This window comes from Hemicordylus capensis, chromosome 2 (assembly GCF_027244095.1).
Source record: "Hemicordylus capensis ecotype Gifberg chromosome 2, rHemCap1.1.pri, whole genome shotgun sequence".
Taxonomy (NCBI): Eukaryota; Metazoa; Chordata; class Lepidosauria; order Squamata; family Cordylidae; genus Hemicordylus; species Hemicordylus capensis.
In genome coordinates this window covers 321927197-321946589 of record NC_069658.1, presented here as the reverse complement: position 1 = coordinate 321946589, position 19393 = coordinate 321927197, and the positions used below count along the sequence as shown (strand labels likewise).

Genomic DNA, 19393 nt, shown 5'->3' with positions numbered 1-19393 from the left:
AGGGTCTGGAGGCTGGGAGTGTCTTGTCTAGTTTGGGCAACTCACCCAAACCGAAGTTAAGGGAGGAAGCGCCTCCTGCAGCTTACACTCTATTGGCTGGCACAGCTTTCCTTCATGAGTCTTGGAAAGCCCACAGAGCCAGTTCCTCCCCACTTGCAGGCTCTGAGACTGCAGCTCTGGCTCGTCTGGGAGCCTATCAGGGAACAGGCAAGAGTACTGTGGATTCACTGAACCAATGGTTCTAAAAAAATGTCGGAAGACAGCCTATGTCTGAACCCACACTAGTCAACTAGTCATGGAGGCTATTCACACAATGGGGTGAAATTGGGCTAGCGGAGGCTAGCCCGATTTCACCCCATCGTGTGAACCACCGGGCTCGGCTGCAAGCCCGTTGGTTCCTAGGCGGGTAACCCACCTAACTACCCTTGCCCTAAAACCAGGTTTGCAGAGCGAGCGCTCCGCAAACCTGGTTTTAAAGATTATGAGTAGCCGTGGCGTTACTCCGCACAACAGTTACTCATGAGCAGACCCCCGGCTAGACCCCCAGTTACTCATGAGTAGACCCCAGCAAAAAGCTGCCTCCCGGCTCTGGGGGTCTCCCCAGTATGCCCTGCGCGCTCATGCAGGGCATACTGAAGCTTTCGGGGGCCATATGGCCCCCGAGCTCCCCAGCCCCCTCCGGCTCTGTCACGGAGCCGGCAATCCTGTGGGTGGCTGATCTGGCCACCCAGGGCTCCCACTCTGCTCGTGTGCAGGGAGAGCGGGCTTAGCCCGCTCTCCCTGCTCATTCTTCCAAACTGGGTCTCACTGATCGTGAGACCCGGCTCATGGTTTATTTCACACAAACTATGATGTGAGCCCAGCATCTGAAGCTGGCTTGTGTGTTCTGACCATGGCCTTGTGTGATATCTGAAATCACAATTATGGTTTAGTTTTTGTTTGTTTCAGTAGCTCCACCCTCAGTGGGGTCTCACATAGAGAGGGGCAAGCCTAGATCACAGGAGGTAAGGAGAAGGGGCAGGACCTAAATAAACCACAATATGGTGACACAAACCAAGATTTGGTGATCATCTGCAGCACCAATTCAATTAAATAAGCTTTAGTTAAATAAACCTTTGTTAAAATAAACCGTGGTTCAGATGATGTCTGAACCTGCCCAGAGGTATGCTAAGACTGTAAAAGGGAATTGAAATTCAGCAAACAAACAAAACAAAACAAAACAAAACAAAATTCCATTTCTATGGGACATGAAGAGGCAGGGAAGGCAGGAATAGCTCAAAGGATTAAGAAAAGCAAGAACTGTTCTATAACCACTAGGCAGAGCTGTTCATCAATACACTTTTCTTGAAAAACATTTCTGTATTTCTAATGCTAGTTTTTAATGTTATTATTTATTTTATTGAATGAAGTTATATTCTGCCTCTCCATTCATATAAACACTCAAATGATTCAAAATGATTGATAAAAAGATATAGAAGATAAAACAAAACAGCCAATCAGCAGTATAATAAAATTAATCACATAAAAAGTGAGAGACCAAACAAGCATAAAATCCAACCAGCAACCCAATACACCCAACCAAGAGAGTAAAACCAAAGCACAAAGCCATAAACAACTAAATATTAACAGCCGTGGCGGGAGGGACTTATGGACATTTATATAGGACCTTTTTAGTTGACCAATAGCAGACAGAAGTTCTAAGCACTTACCCCCAAGAGATCTGAAGCTCCTGGTGTAAGGACGTCAGAATAAAATCCCCGTTCTTTAATCAATGGATATTTCCTGTTGAATGTTCTATAGCTGCTATCTGCCGGGGTTGAGCTGGTTCCTGGGGTGGAATTTGACATTGAGCTGGGATGAGGAGGGTAGGGGCTCCTCCCCAATGAACTTTTCAATTCCTTCTTAGCTTTATCCATTCTGCTTTTTAACTCCAACTGGGAAAAGATGCTGTGAGGCACTCCTTCACATCAGGTGGAATGAAAAGAATTACCATTAGTTTCTCTGCACTGCCAAGAACCTCTCTATGTCAAGATGCATTGTTAATCAAACGAAAAGATGAAAAGAAACACACACCTATTCGAAATAATGCTTGGTACTTAATTTGTACATAAGAAAAGTGTTGAGGGTTGAAGCACACTCAGAGGTGTATCGAGGGAAAATAGCACCTAGGGCAAGCACTGAAATTGCGCCCCATATCCAAACATCTGACACCGATCTTTCAAATAACTTTACCATAATATCAGCTGAAAAATATAAGTCAAGCTCATTAATCTTTTAATATTTCAAAAACTATTTAGCAGTGGACGTAGCCAGACCAAAAATGCTGGAAAACTACAAATTTCAGTATGCTGGGGCTCATGAAATACCCAAATACTATGTGAAGGTGTACTTGGAAAACTCAATAGAAGTGTCTGTCTACTTCTCTACTATGCATTGTAGCATCACCATTACATAAGTTTTTGAAATAAATGGAGAATTTGACTTTTCCCAGATACTCTGAAAATAATTAAAAGATATGCAGAGTAAACTGTGTCACTGCTTGGAATATATTCTAGTATTTCAGAAAGACAGTTAAAATGAGAGAAAGAGAGCAAGAAACTCACAGTAGGCCTTAATACTAAGGATTTCACACTGATTAAAAGACAAACTCACCATTAATAGTCATATTATTAAGACATCACATTTAACTCACTTATCACAAGAAGTAAAGTAAGAGCAAATGAATACAATCTTAGCTCAAAAGCTTCAGCTCAGTATTCACAAGCCCTGATTCTCTGTACATAGTGCCAAACTGAATATGTGTACAGTGACATATTATATTATTTTTTTTTTCAAATTACCTGTAGCACCGTGGTGGTGGTGGGGATTCTGCAACGGTTCCCCTACCCCCCACTGGCCTCTAGGGCTTCGCAGGGACCATTTGAGCATGTGTATTGGCCATTTTTTTTAAAAAAAAAAATTAATGGCTGCTGAAAACAAAATGGCCACCATGCATGCTCAAATGGCCTCTGCAAGGCCTGGCATGGCTTAGGGCCTCACAGATGTCATTTGAGCATGCACATTTTGTTTTTGGCAGCCATTTTTTTAAAAAAAATAATTTAAAAAAATGGCGCCCCCCTTCAAGTGGCACCCGGGGCAGCACATGCTCTGCCTGCCCTACCCTAGATACGCCCCTGAGCACACTGGCAGTCATTAATCTATCCCAGAATTTTTAGTGCCTCCTAGCCCCACCCCCAATCCCAGATGGATGGAAGTTAGATATAGTTACTTAGTGATGAGGGCATATTTTCAAAAGGTTTTTGCCTCTTCAGACTTTGATTCAAGTACCTGAAAATGATTTCTAAACCAACACACACTGGCTAACTGAGACTGCAAATGGAATTTTTCCTAAATTCAGATTTCATTCTTAGCCCCATAACTGTATCAATTAAGATATAAACATCACTGCTGTAGCTATTATACTTTACTGTATATGAAAATGTACTTTAGAGTTTGGCTGGAAACTGGAGAAATAGAAACATTCCCTTTTGGCTAAGATGATTATGGGAATCATTGCTAAATTTTTCAAACAAATTATCGTGAAGCTACTGTTTCTGAGTTGGACCCTCACTGTTTCATAGACCTTTTAAAAATAGATCTGCTATTCTTCAGCCAGTTTGCAGAAGAATAACAAATTGTGACACACACTGTGACACAACCTGCCAGTTTGCAGACCACAAGATCTGGTCTTGTAGTAGCAAGCATGAATTTTCCATTTTGCTAAGCAGGGTCCACTCTAGTCTGCATATGAATAGGAGACATGTATGAGCACTGTAAGATATTCCCCTTAGGGGATGAAGCTGCTCTGGAAAGAGCATCTGCATGCTTGCATGCAGAAGGTTCCAAGTTCCCTCCCTGGCAACTCCAAGAGAGAGCTGAGAAAGACTCCTGCCTGCAACCTTGGAGAAGCCGCTGTCGGTCTGTGTAGACAATACTGAACTATATGGACCAATGGTCTGACTCAATAGAAAACAGCTTCCTGTGTTCCTATGTCTGAACAGAGCAGGCTTTTCAGGATGAGCAGGTTGCGGGTGGGTGGAAGATGAGGACATGAACTCCATCCCTTCTGCAGCCTTAGAGACCCTAGCAATGCATAACAAGAGAGTGGAATGAAATAATAAGGAGTGATAAGGAGTGGAAGGCAAGAGAAAGCAGCCAAGACGAAAGGATTTCTAGATTCTGAATTAAAAGTGAGGTCATGGAAGATGAGCATTCTGATGTGTATGTTTAGGTCTCCCTGGGGGCAGAAGATGGCATCAGGTCAGGACAAGACAACTATGGGGAGAGGAAAGTGATGGGTGGATTGAAGTTCCTTCCACTTGGTGGTTCAATCCTGGGGTCTCATCTTCACTTTTCGGTGCTTAAGTTGGAGTCTAAAAGAGATACTAGCCTGACTCAGAAAATGCTTACATCATGGGTGTACCATCCATTGGGCAAGGGGAGATAGTTGTCTCCCGGCCCGCTGCCTCGAGGGGCCCCCTAGAGGCAAGTCACATGACTCCCCAGCACCCGCCCGGGTTTCCTTCGATATTCCTTCCTTCCAAGCAGTATTTCTTCTCTCTGTGTGTGTCTCTCCCTCCCTCCCCCATCTCCCTTTTGCCTCATTACTCGTAGGCTCCTCCTTCCCCACCCTGGGCCTGTTCAGAGGCTCTCATTGGCTGATGGGTGAACGCATCAGCGCCGCATATGGAGAAGTCCAGAAAGGTGCATGATCAGCTGGAACACACCACCGTGTGAGCAAGAGATCACTGTGAATGCCCAGTTTATCAAGGCCGCTGTTCCCGCCTTGCTGCTCGTTACAGACGCGTCGTAGGCAGGGAGGGCAGCTGCTGTGTGTTTGTGAGGAAAGACATGGAGCCTGACTCTTCAGGTTAGCTGGTTAGTGAGAGCCTGGTAGTAGTGCCTGGCTTCTCTGGTAGGGCTACAAACTTTTGTTTTGGTCCTCACAGGGCTACTATGGCTTTCACAGCTGCACGATTCAGCAAGCGAAGCTTTTTCCAGCATGAAAAGCTGATGATAGGAAGCCTAGCTTCACTTACTGGCTTACATGCAAGCAGTTAAATCCACAGAAGCCTTGCTGGGGGTGGGTGAGGAGAATGTGGGCAACCTCACTGACAGATGAAGAACGGCACGTTTTCCTTTAGGTCCCAGCCAGGGTTGATTTTTGGCATTCTCAGAACAGGTTAGAGGTGAATTGGCAGCTTAAAATAAGCTCTTTGATACACACATGTCCTTTCTGCTCCAGGTCCACCAATTATTCTCTCACAGCTAGCCGCTCTAACTCTGTAGAACAAGACCCTGTCCTGGCATTCACAATTGGCCTGGTCCTGGAGCGTAGGTGTGTTTCCTTTTAAGAAGCTGCGGATGGAAGGGAAGAGCAGAGATGTCCCCCTGGCAGAATGATACGGACACAGCTTGCAGAGCCCCAGGTCTGGTGGGAAAAGTGTGAGTCTGCCGCAATTGTTTTTGGCTCCCACCCCAACTCTGGCAACTCCCCTTTCTTCACCCCCCCCCCCCCCATTATTGCCTGTCCTGCAAACAGAAGGGAGGAGGCTATTCCTGGTGCTTATTTTTACGCATGCCCCATAATTTTTCTCCCCCAGCACCGTCCTCCTCCCCTCATAAGGGCACTGGAGGTAGTAGAGAGAATCTGAGGATCCTTGCCCTTTAAAACTTTGGGTGATTGCAGCACAGGCAAGCGGGGAAGGGGAGGGGGAAAAGCAGATTTGCGCAAAGTTGTCGAGAGGAGAGAGCTGCGCCAAATACCTTGTAGCCAGAGATACGTGTCTGTGGATCTACAAGGCTCTTGGGTGTTCTGCTTGTGCTTGTACTACAAGCACAACAAGAACACCCAACATTTCCTCATCTCCACTGAGGATTGCTTCGTTCTCTCTCCGTCCTGCTTCAAGCCTCTCCCCCACTCGCTTCCTATCTGCCTTAGCCTAGGGCTCCAATCCCAGAGACAGAGATCAGGAAGAAGATGCTTCTCTCTGTCTCTCCTCCCCCCGCCCCTTTCCCCCAAGGCAAGCAAATCTCTTTCCTTTAACTTTTTAGAAGACGGGGATCTCATCAATGTTTAATTCAATTGATGCTCCCTTTTGTTAATGAACATACTAAAACACTTTGAGGATCAAGATGTTTAAGATACAACTAAATGTTCAATAAACAATATTGAGAAAGCCACATTACCAGCTTTTGTTAGTGTAGTTTTGTGATTTAAGCACTTCACTAAAAATAGTGCTCCTTTCTCTTTGGTGCTCCTTTCAGTTTAAGGTATTTGAAATATGTCACTTAATTTTCATAAAAAGCTGAGCAATGGAGAAACTGCCAGTTTCTTTGCAAAAGAATTGTTCAATGAAGTACAGAATTCATCACTAAGCAATATCAAGCTGTACTTCTTTCTTATCCAACAAAAGAAAACCAAGATTCTTTTAGATTTGTTCACCTATTGCCTTTTTAAAAACACATTTTATTTCAAAAAAATTAATTAAAATGATTCACAGCATGTATTTAATTTCCAATAATATTTATAATTCTAAAAGAGACAGGCTTTATCTGAAATATTACAGAGGGCTAACATGTTTTTTTTTTTTTTCCTGTGGGAATCTCTGCTTTCTATACATTTATGGAATATGTATACTGAGTATAGAAATAATCCTTTTAAAGAATACTTCATTTACACAAAATGCCAATTCAAATCTAACAGGCATAATACTTTCTCTTAATGTCTTAAAGTGGGACTCTCTTGATCAAAAATCAGTTCAGAAGTACTGATACAAAATATTTCTTAATACCAGAACAGCATGTATTTCTCTAGTACCATTAAATGACTTGCATCGTCCACAATTTACAAACTTTAAAAAAATAATTTAGGATGATGTTCTATTGTGGCACATAGGAGATATATACACACACACACACACACACACACACACGACCTATATATCTACATCTACAATATTACATATTACTATTATTAAACTATGTTTTTTGTTACCACTATTCAGCCTCATTAAAGATTTCTTTACCTCATGAGCCGAGCTTCAGATTATGCTTTTACTCAAGAGTCAATTGTTTGAAGAGTGTAGTTAATAAGCTTAATTGTAAACATGATAATATTCCAGGACCATGATAGTGATTTATCTATGGGTTAATCTTGCAGAGATATTACAAACTGTTGAACTTGTAGAAGACAACAGAGTGCTGAATTTGACTGTTGAAGACGAGAAGGAAATGAGTGAGTCTGAATTACATCTATCTAGCTCATGATATCTTAGCATCTATCTAGCTAAGCAGCATAAATACTCTTACCTCTAGTGTTTCTAGTGTGTTTGAGGCATTAAAAGTAGCACAAATATAGAGTATTCAAAGTATATCATTATATATTGTGAAGTGTTGCAATGTGTGTGTGTATTTAGTTGGTTCTGCTCTTGTTTACACCTTGTAACTAGTTGGGATAGTTAGCAGAGATATCGGGCCAGGAGGAGTGGAAGGCAGTGAGCGGCCCATTTTAAAATTTCATCTCTGGGCCCACTCCAACCTTGGTACGCCCCTGGCTTGCATTTAGGTAGGGTTCCTTTTTTCTTTCCTAAAAACAAAAGTACCATCTGCCCTAGAATCCCTGCTCTTAAATGTGTGATGATAAACTGCAGTTGTTCAGTCTGCAGCCTGGCAAATATCCAGTAGGTTGATGTCAAGACATCTCCCTTGGGTTTTCAGGTCCCATAATCATGGACAGTAGATAAGCAGCATGGATGTGTTATTAAGGAGAATATGGAGGTTGCAGAGAAGCTAAATGAGTTCTTTGCATCCATCTTCATGGCAGAGGATACTGAGCATATACCTGTTCCTGAACCAGGCTTTTTGGACATGGAGGCTAAAGAACTGAGTTAGATAGAAGTGACAAGATTTCTAAACTGTCTGGAAAAACTGAAAACTAACGAATTGCTAGGGCCGGATGGCATCCATCCAAGAGTCCTCAAAGAACTCAAACGTGAAATTGCCGACCTCCTTGCTAAAATATATAACTTATCCCTGCAATCAGGCTCTGTACTGGAGGACTGGAAAGTAGCAAATGTAACACCGATTTTCAAAAAGGGATCCAGGGGTGATCCGGGAAATTACAGGCTGGTTAACTTAACATCCATTCCAGGCAAATTGATGGAAAGCATGCTCAAGGATAAAATTGTAAAGCACATAGAAGAACAGACCCTGCTGGGAGAGAACCAACATGGCTTCTGCAAAGGTAAATCTTGCCTCACCAACCTTTTGGTGTTCTTCACGAGTGTCAACAAGTGTGTGGATAAGGGTGATCCAGTTGACATAGTATACCTGGACTTCCAAAAAGCTTTTGAGAAAGTTCCTCATTAAAAACTCCTGAGGAAACTTAGTGGTCATGGGATAAGGGGACAAGTACATGTGTGGATTGCTAACTGGTTGAAAGACAGAAAACAGAAGGTAGGTATAAATGGAGAGTTTTCACAATGGAGGGAAGTAAGAAGTGGGGTCCTCCAGAGATCTGTACTGGGACCGGTGCTTTTAAATTTATTCATAAATGATCTAGAAGTAGGGGTAAGCAGCGAAGTGGACAAATTTGCAGATGATACCAAACTCTTTCGGGTAGTGAAATCCACAATGGATTGTAAGGAGCTCCAAAAGGATCTCTCCAAACTGGGTGAGTGGGCGACAAAGTGGCAAATACGGTGCAGTGTTGGCAAGTGTAAAGTGAAGCACACTGAGATGAAAAACCCCAACTTCAAGTATACGCTAATGGGATCTAAGCTGTCGGTGACGGACCAGGAGAGGGATCTTGGGGTCATGGTAGACAGCTCGTTGAAAGTGTCGACTCAATGTGCGGCAGCTGTGAAAAAGGCCAATTCCATGCTAGGGATCATTAGGAAGGAGATTGAAAATAAAATGGCTAATATTATAAGTTGCAGGGGAGCAACAGCAGGAGAGAGGGCATGCCCTCAACTCCTGCTTGTGGCTTCCAGCCGCATCTGGTGGGCCACTGTGTGAAACAGGATGCTGGACTAGATGGGCCTTGGGCCTGATCCAGCAGGGCTGTTCTTATGTTCTTATATTTGTATGTTCCCCAAAGAGGGGTGGCGATGTACATCCTTATTCTATCCATGTCTTACTTCTCTCTCTATCTCTTATATTTTCTTGGTATTCCCTGCTAAATCTGTCTCACACCAAGGTCAAACTAAAGCCTGTCTATTTAAGAACAGTCTATGCTGAATCAGACCAAGGATCCAACTAGTCAATCTGTCTCTAGCAGCGGCCAACCAGACTTGTCCTCACAATATCAGTTTGTCAAAATGTATTTTTGGCCATAAACCATCAATTACATTACACTATAAAATGTTAAACCAGAAGAGGAAAGATTTCCCAATCACAATCAAACAGGATCAGACTCAAAGATATACAATGATCTAATGTAAGAACAAACTTAATAGATATTTACATTAAAAACTGGTTACTTTACCACCACTCAAACCATAAATACAATAAGAATTAAAATAAAGGTTTGTTTTAATCATCTCAATATAATAAATGCTAAAGTGTTATATTTAAGCTGGTTTGGTATTTAAAATAAGCTCAGAAACTGGCTACAAGACTCTTTTTGTTTAGTTGTCTGCTTGTTGTCTTCTTTTCCCCCCTTGGGTGATCTCATCTCACAATTTCTATTCAGCTGTCAGGTTAGAAGCAAGCACAAGCAATTATTATGAGCCTGGGTATCCAAGCTAGATAAAGATACTTATGTAAATGATGGTGTTAATTAAGTGCCGCCCTCAGCATTCTGGCAAGAGGCTAATGCAATCTTTTGTTGAGCAAAATTTAGCCCCCAAAGCTATTCTTTATGTGCCCAACCTAACCTCTCACAGCAAGATCTTTCCTGATTGGCTCCAGCTACCACACATGGATGGTTACACCATAGTGAGATGGCATCAGCGAATGAGGCTTGGTGATCAGTGACTGAGCAGATGCTGCATTGTAATTATGAAGGTGAAATGGCAATAAAAATTAAGTCATGAGCTAAATCTACATACCTTCAAGGGGTCAGTCTAATCTGTTTTGTGCTGGCTCTGCAAGTAACTGCTACATTTTGCTTGTGCTCTAAGGGACTTTCTAAACTATTAAAAAGTGGCTTTCCCCACTTAGTGCTATACTTGTGCTTGTTTCATTCCAGGACGAGTTCTGCTATATCCTATCCCCTTGTAAGGGAAAGCTCAGGAATATCTTTCTACAGGATACAGCCTGTCCTTTCTGCCACTATATTAGCAGAAAGGAGAGGATGCTCTCTAGAGCTGGAGACTGGGATATTGCAGTCTTCACGGAGTTTAAAATGGCAGAAGGCTCATGAAATGTCAAGGCATTGTTGCAAGAAGGTAGAACTAACCTTAAGAACATAAGAACAGCCCTGCTGGATCAGGCCCAAGGCCGATCTAGCCCAACATCCTGTTTCACCCAGTGGCCCACCAGATGCCTCTGGGAAGCCAACAGGCAAGAGATGAAGGAAGCCCTCTCTCCTGCTGTTGCTCCCCGCAACTGGGGTTCAGAGCATCATGCCTCTGCAGCTGGAGGTCACCCATAGACACCAAACTAATGTCTGAATGAGCACTATCCTGTTGAGGGGGTACAGCAAGAGAGTGTTCAATCTCAAGACATGTAAAATAAATAATAGATTAGAAAATGGCCTCGGATATGGAAGGAGGAGCTGTGTCACTCTTCATCAGTGACATCAAGGCAACATTCAGGAGGTATCTGCAACACTTGCACAAGTGGACTGACTGCACACTATGAGGCTGTTCTCACGACCAGCAAAAATCGGGATAAGAGAGCCTAGACCAATTTCTGCTGGTCGTGTAAACCGCTTACGAAGCCCTCCCACTAGCCCAGGTTAATGGAGCAAGCACTCCGCTAAACTGGGCTTTTGGATCGTGTGTTGCCACACCGTGGCTCTGCGGCAACTCACGAGGACCCCTGACCGGGAGGCTAAAAAGCAGCCTCCCAGCTTGGAGGTCTCTCCAGCATGCTCTGTGCACTTGCGCAGAGCATGCTGGAACTTCCGGGGGCTGTGCGGCCCCCGATCCCCTCAGCCCCCGCTGGCTCCGTGACGGAGCCGACAGCCATGTGGGCGGCTGATCCGGTCACCCAGGGCTGCAGCAGTGATAGTCTGCAGGGAAAGCGGGCTAAGCCTGCTCTCCCTGCAAACCCTGTTATGGCTGGTCTCACTGATTGTGACATCCGCCTCATTTACTAACTATGCTTACACACTATATATGCACACACTATACTAACACCTGCTAACTGAGCATAGAGAAACCTTTTAAAGTGGTGATTCTCTTAAATTTAGCAGGGGGAGAGCAACTGGCCCTATCCAGCCCCAGCACAGCATCCCTCCAGTGGCTGTTGCTGGTATCTGCCTTAAGGTTTTTTTAAGATTGTGAGTCATTTGGGGACTGGAGGCCATCTTATTTATGCATCCTGTATTTTTCTATGTAAACTGCTTTGGGAACTTTGGTTGAAGAATGGTATACAAATATACCTTTCCTTTTCTCTTTGTTGTTGTACTAGTGCAAGTGAAGCACTAGATAGGATTGAAGAAAATCACATTTCCCAAGCAATGACATATTGAGACTTGAATGCTGGGAACAACAGGTTGCTTACCTGTAATTTTGGTTCTTCTTGTCATCATCTGTGCTTTTATATCTCTAGGGTTTGTGCATGCGTGGAGACCACATTGGGAACTTTCCAAGCTTCTTCTCTCTTGTTTTGGCAGGAACCTGGCCTTCATCCATGATGCAGCTGCACCTCTCCTCATCCCTTCAGTCTAGGAGTTCACCCTAAAGGAGAAACTCAAGTGGAGAGGATGGGAGGGTGTGTAAAAGCACAGATGACCACTAGAAGATCCAAAGTTACAGATGAGCAACCTATTCTTCTTTGACATGCTCTCTGTCTTTTTCACCTCTGGACACCTCTGGAGTGTTGGATTTGCTGCCCCAAAACAAAACAAGCAGTTACTATGGCCATCCATTGAGGGAAGCTTTGCCCTGTACCTCAAACACGTTTTGAAGACAACCTTACTCTGACATTGAAGAAACCTTTCCTTTTCTCTTTGTTCCAGCTGGGAACAAGAGAGAGAGGATGGAAGAGGAAAATGGGGGTGGCGTGGAGGGACTGAAGCAACAAATAGCACAAAACAGAAGCCAAAGACTACCCGAAGAACGGAAACAGAATAAAAATGAGGAAAGAAAGGAGAATTAATCTTTTCTTGGGCAAGGTGATAGAGTGTGTGGTGGCATCTCAGCCACCACATTAATCTTTTCTTTTTTAAAAACATTTTTCGGAAGAGTGCCCAACGAAGTCAACTGAAGCGCAGATGACAAAAGACTGAGGGGATGAGGAGAGGCACAGCCACATAAGGGATGGGGGAATGGTCCCCACCAAAACAAGAGTGAAGAAGCTTGGAAAGTTCCCAACGTGGTCTCTGTGCATGTGTGAAACCCAGAGGTGTAAAAGAAAGAGACCGCATCGAAGAACACGGAATTTTTCCTCAAGAACAGTTAGCAGGAGGAAACAAGCTTCAAATCCGCTTATGCTTCAAAACAAGCAAGCAAGCAAGCAAACAAAAACATTACTTGGGGAAAATTATGGAAAACAGATTCACAATTTACTGTACGTTATACCTTAAAAGAAAATTATTATACGATGATGCATAGGTGGTATTTGACACCAAAAAAACTAGCATTGATGTATAAAAACGTTTCAAACAAATGTTGGAAATGTGGACTTTCTTTCATATGTGGTGGTCGTGCAGGAGGGCAAAGGCCTTTTGGGATATGATATATAATGAACTGAAGAAAATTTTCAAAATGACATTTTTCCTTCCTGCTGGGAATAATAGAAGGAGAATTTCCTAGAAGAAATTTAACATTATTAATGTATGCAACCACAGCAGCCAGGATAGTTTATGTGCAAAAGTGGAAACACACTAAAATGCCCTCGAAAGAAGACTGGCTGATAAAAATTTTAGAATATGCAGAGATGGCAAAGCTTACAACACTTATAAGAGATGATAACTTCGAATGCTTTAAAGAAGATTGGGAACCTTTTTTGCTTTATTTAAAGAATTATTTTCCCAATATGGACTTTTCAGCAGGGTTTGAAATATAGTAATAGCAGCAGGTTGGGTTGGGTACAATCGAGCAGTATCGAATGCAGTTTGTATATTTTGAACTATTATAGCAAAGGCTTATATGTATAGTTATTGTGAACCATGCAGACAGGTGAGCTGGAAGTCAATATTTATTTATGTGTATAGTTAGGAAATGAATGTAATTGAATGTAAAAGTTATTGTAAAATCTAATAAAAATTTAAGCAGCAAAAACATTACTTGGAATGGTCCTGCAATTTCATTTTGTAAAATACTGTTTATAGATAGGCAGTTGCCCTATACTGAGTCAGATCATTGGTCCCTCTAGTTCAGTATTTTCTACTCTGATTGGCAATGGTTCTTCAAGGTTTTGGACAGGAGTTTTCCCCAGCCATACCTGGAGATACAAGGTATTGAACTTGGGACTTTCTGCATGCAAAGCAGATGCTCTACTGCTGAGTCATAGCTCCATTTCCAAACTTCTGTCAGGCAAGGCACACTTTTTTCTGACTTAAAATTGGAGCTATACTTCATTCTTCTACCTGAAAATATGGATTCTTAGCACAACAAAGAGTAAGAATTGCCTGTCCTCAGAAGACTCAGGAGGTTGAGACCCACAGACATTTTATACAGCTGCCTTATGTGGCAAACTGCTGAATTACAACAGCCATACTGGAACATAGAGTTGTCAGGACCTGTATTGATCTTGCCCAGCTGGGCTGATGAATGGATCCTTCCTGTTCAAGAAGCTCAGAAGTACTTCCTGTTTGGACTAAGAGCTTGACTCAGACTTTAAGGCCTTCCTGGTCCTGTTGTGTAGTGTTCCGCAGTCCTGGTCTGTCTGCTTGGCTTCACTGCCTAGCTTTGACCCTGGTCCTAAGCTTGCTTCTGGCCCCCAGTTCCTGGTCTGTTGTCCCCACTCCTAGATTCCTGCTTAGCCCTCTGGATCCCAACTTCAAACTAGTAGCTCTCTGTGGCCCAGCCTTGACACCAACCTCGTGTTTCTGCTTGAGATACTCTTTTGAGCGGGCTTCCCTGATTAAAAAGGGGCATGCCTGAGGCAGTGACTCATGCATAGCTTCAATTGGCAGCCTCCTCTGAGGATGGGTAAAACTGCTATGTTTCTGCATCAGAAGATATTGGTTGATCCCATTACACCCAGAGGCATACAGTTTGGAAGTGACTGTTGTCATCAGTTTGGCCTAATACAAACATTAATGCAAAATATAAATTTCAAAATGTGAAGGAAATGTATATTAATGCCATGATGTCTGACTGAGTTGTGTAGAGGTCTTGAAGCTACAGCCCTCCATGAGGTGTGAATAATGACTCCTTTTAATCTTCATGGGAAGTCAGCTCTGCAGTCTAATTGCTGCTTCCCACCTCTCTTGCCCAGCCAAAGGATCAGCTTTGCCCTGCCCTGCTCTTGCTCAGCTGCCTTCACTGGAGTTGTGGCCTTCTTTTCCTGATTGCCCAATATGCTCACCTGAAGGCATCGATTACCATCAGCCAAGTCTTGGAGTCTCTCATGAAAAGGGAGGCTCTGGGTTTCTGGGGCTAATAAAGAAAGAGGTGTGCCAGAGGCACAGCCAGTGGGAGACAGCCAGCCTGTAGGTGGCCGCCAAACAGGGCCAGCCTTTGGTGCCGGGCTTTCAGTGTGGGATTGAGGGATGGGGCAGAGTATATTCTTTTATAGCTGTTTAAGAAGTTAAAGGTGCTGTTTAGATAGCGTCTGTTGTCTGAGACTTGGGTGAGATTAGTCAGCAATGTGTCTAGGCTTGTCTAGAGATGGGGAAACAGAGGGCAAGTCCATTGATTATGTGACAGCTATTCCAGTGGTGGTGGGGAATAGAAGAAGTAACGTTGGCAGGTCAGCAGCCTGTTACAGGGGAAGGGAATTCAGAATTTTAATAGCTGTTTCCTCTTCCGGATGTCCTGCCAGCTCGTTGACCTTGGAGAGCAGTGCCAATTACCCATGGAGCCTCACCTTGCTCTTTTGTAATGTCAGATTGGTCCAGAATAAATCAGAAACCATCCATGATCTGATTATGGTTGAAGGGGCTGACCTGGTATGTATCACAGAGACTTGGTTGGGGGAGCCTGGTGGCCCAGTCTGGTCCCAGAGTCTCCCTCCAGGTTTTGTACTCTGTTGAGGAGCAGGTGAGGGGGCATGGGCAGAGAGACGGAGTGACCGAGGTCTATAAAAATAACATCTCTCTTACCAGATTCCCTGTCGAAGTATCTGACCATATTAAATGTGTGTACTTAAGTTTGGGGTCCAGGGACCGGGACTTTTGTTGGTGTACTGATCATGCCACTGTCCAACAGAGTCCCTGAGCTGACGGACTTGGTCTCGGGCTTGGTGTTGGAGTCTCCAAGGCTTATGGTGGTGGAGGACTTCAGTGTTCACTTGGAAACCAGTTTGTCCATGGAGGCTCAGGAGTTTCTAGTGGCCATGACAACTATGCCCTATCTCAAGCCCAATCGACCAATGCATTTTGCTGGACACACGCTTGATCTGGTCCTTTACTGCGATCAGTGTGGTGTTCCATAGGTGGGGACACCTGTGATTTCCATTGTCATGGACTCACAATCACATTGCACCTTCACAGGGGGTGAGGGGCCTATTAGGATGGTCCGCCCAAGAAGGTTATTGGATCCAAAAGGATTCCAAGAAATCTTGGAAGGATTTAGTGTTGGCTCTGCCAGTGATTCTGTTGATGCCCTGGTGGAGAACTGGAACAACAGTCTCACCAGGGCAGGAGACATGATTGCTCCTAAGCGTCCTCTCCAATCCACTTCAAAATTGGCCCCGTGGTATATGGAAGAACTAGGGGAGCTGAAGGGGCAAGGTGGATGACTGGAGTGCAAATGGAGAAAGACTCAACTTGAATCCAACTTCAAATGCATAGCGTACATTTGAAGACCAATGCTCAGGCAATATGTGTGGCAAAGAAGTGATTTTTTTCTGCCCGTATTGCATCCGCAAACTCATGTCCAGTGGAGTTGTTTAGGGTTCTGAGAGGGATAGCATATGCCCCTCCTCCCTTGAATCAGAATTTGGAATCATCAGTTACCTGTTGAGATGTTTTTAATGAGTTCATTGTGGTTAAAATATCTTGTATTCAAGCCAGTTTAGACACAGATCTCACAATTATTGCAGAGTCTAATGTGGAGGTGTCCAGCAACTCCTCTTATGTGGTTAGGCTGGATCAGTTTCAGTCTGTAACTCCTGATGATGTGGATAAGCTGCTTCAAACAATGCAGCCTACCATCTGTTCTCTTGAGCCTTGATCGACATGGCTTACTATCTGGCAGCAGAGTTATTGTAGAAGGCCTGGTAGTTATTATAAATACTTCTTTGAGGGAGGGCAGGATGCCTTCCTTAAGAGGCATTTATTAGACCTCTTCTGAAGAATCCTACATTGGATCCCTCAAAGTTAAGCAACTATAGGCCTGTCTCCCACCTTCATGGTTGGGCAAGGTAACTGAGAGAGGCTATTTCCATGCTCATCTGAAATTGGGTTAGGGGAGCCTAGCCTGATTTCAGATGATCGTGGGAGCCACCGGGTTCGCAATCAAGCCCGTTGCCTCCCGGAGGTTAACCCACCTAAGTACCCCTCCCCTTAAACCGGGTTTGCAGAGTGAGCACTCTGCAAACCCGGTTTTTCTGATCGTGAGTACCTGCACTGCAGCTCCACGCCACAACTACTTACGAGTAGACCCCCAGAGAGGAGGGGGAAAGCTGCCTCCCGGCTCTGGGGGTCTCTCCAGTATGCCCTGCACGCTCGGGCACGGCATACTGGAGCTTCTGGGGGCTGCGCAACCCCCAAACTCCCCAGCCCCCGCCGGCTCTGTCATGGAGCCGGCAATCATGTGGGCGGCCAATCTAGCCACCGAGGGCTCCTGCCCTGCTCGTGTGCGGGGAGAGCGGGCTTAGTCCGCTCTCCCCACTCAGCTTCCCAAACCAGGTCTCACTGATCATGAGACCTGGCTGAAAGGATGGTGGCCATCTAGCTCCAGACAGTCTTGGAGGAAACTGATTATCTAGACCCATTTCAAATTGTCTTTCAGGCAGGCTTTGGGGTGCAGACTGCTTTGGTCAGCCTGATAGATGATCTGCAATTAGTAATTGACAGAGGGAATGTGACTCTATTGGTCCTTTTGGATTTCTTGGTGCGTTTCGATACTATTGACCATAGTATCCTTCTGGACCGTCTGAGGGGGTTTGGTGTGGGAGGCACTGCTTTGTAGTGGTTCTGCTCCTACCTCTTGGTAGGGTGTGAACGAACCAAGATCTGTGCTTTGATTTGAATCGAGGTGCAGACCCTCCTAATTGATTCATTGAAAGCAGCTGGCTTCGCAAGCTGCCTCAACAAATCACCCCCATCCAACCTGAATTGATTTAGGTGAATTTGGCGCCATTTTGAATCCAGTTTTGTTGGGAAAACAGACCTCAAAATGGTGCTTCTTTCCAGGGAGAGCTGGACTACCAATTAGGATCAGCGGGTAGACCAGCCCTCCTCTCCAGACATAGCGCATCAGCCCACCTTGGAGAGCTGGTCTACCTGGGTAGACCAGCTCTCCAAGGTGGGCTGACACGCTAAGTCTGGAGTGGAGGGCTAGTCTACCCACTGATCCCAATTGGTAGATCCTCACCTGAGCATTTATTATCCTCAAGATTGGATAAAGCTAAGGAAATTATTAAACAATGAGTCTGGGTTGTAGAGTTCCAGAACAATTTAAGTTGAACTTCAAGTATATATCAACCTCTCAGAGAGTCATTAAGATCTCTCTCAGCAGCTTACCTATCCCTACTCACTCATTCTAAGTACTGATGGGCCTTTTCTAGAGTCTGTCTTAATGCTCCTTCCTCTGCGTTTTTACAGGTACCATAAAATTCCAGGTTCCTAGCAATTATGTCCATGTGGCTCCAGTGAGGTTGAGACAACTGCTCATGTCCTTTTATGATACATATTCTACTCTGATTCTCAGTTAAGGTTGATTCAACTTATTAAAATACTTCCAGGCTATCCAGATGAATTTCATGTCACATATCTTTTAACTGATAAATACTCCAATATTACAATACAGTAATATTGATAAATCCTCCAATATTGCTACATATCAAGTAGCAAAATTTTGTTTCTGATTTATTATTATTTATTCTTAGCTACAAGGGCTCACTGCACTCTGGTAGCTCCTCCATGACTACGATCGTACTGGTCCTGGAATCTTAAAAGCGATATTTTTGTATTTTAGAAGTAAGTATTTTACTATTATTCTATATTAATCTGATTGACCCGGAATAAAATTGGCAGCTAATGTAGCTCTTTCAAAATAGTTGTAATATGATCCAAGCGGGCAGCTCTAGATAACATCCTAGCTGCTGCATTTTGCACTAGCTGAAGTTTTTGAATATTCTTCAAGGGCAGCCCCACGTAGAGCACGTTACAGTAATCCAGTCATGACGTGACTAAGCCATGGGTTAACAGTGGCCAGAACTGCCTTTTCAAAAGAGGGATGCAGCTGGCACATTAACCAAAGCTGTGCAAAGGCACCCTGGCCACCAATAATACTTCCATCTTGCCTGGATTCAATTTCAATTAGCCCACATGCAACCCATCATGGCCTCCAGCTCCCAATTCAGGACATTGACTGCCTCCCTAGGATCAGTTGACAGAGAGAGATAGAGCTGAGTGTTATCTGTATACTGCTAACAACTCAGTCCAAGTCCCCAGATGACCTCTCTCAGAGGTTTCAAGTAGATTTAAAAAAAAACACCACATTTTTATACCACCTGTTATGTACATCTCTAGGTAGTGTTCAAAATTTTAAACATTTAAAAGTAAACACAGATTAAAATACATGACAATAAAAAAACAGTGTAAAACAGTTATTAAAACAAATTATTAAAATTATTAAAATTCTAATGTTAAACAGCATGGGGTACAAAACCGAACTCTGCAGGACTCCACAGGCCAATGGCCACGAAGCCAAGCAGCAGTCCCCCAGCACCATCTTCTGGACCCTTCTCCCAAGAAAGGACCGAAGCTACTCTAAAGCAGTGCCACCAATCCCTATACTCGAGAGGCAATCCAGAAGGATACCATGGTCAATGGTATTAAATGCTGCAGAGAGATCCAGCAGAACCAACAGGTACGCACTCCCTCTGTCTAACTCCCAGCATAGTT

General features: G+C 44.0%; 1 protein-coding gene across 1 annotated transcript in view; it reads right to left on the bottom strand.

Moving 5' to 3' along the window:
- The window catches only part of DNAH1 (dynein axonemal heavy chain 1), a 280454-nt gene that overhangs the window by 233637 nt on the left and 27424 nt on the right, over positions 1-19393 (bottom strand). The window contains exon 2 of the mRNA XM_053298325.1: positions 1710-1960. Coding sequence (XP_053154300.1) covers positions 1710-1916 — 207 coding nt within the window. The 5' untranslated portion in view covers positions 1917-1960. The remainder of the gene's footprint in view (positions 1-1709; positions 1961-19393) is intronic.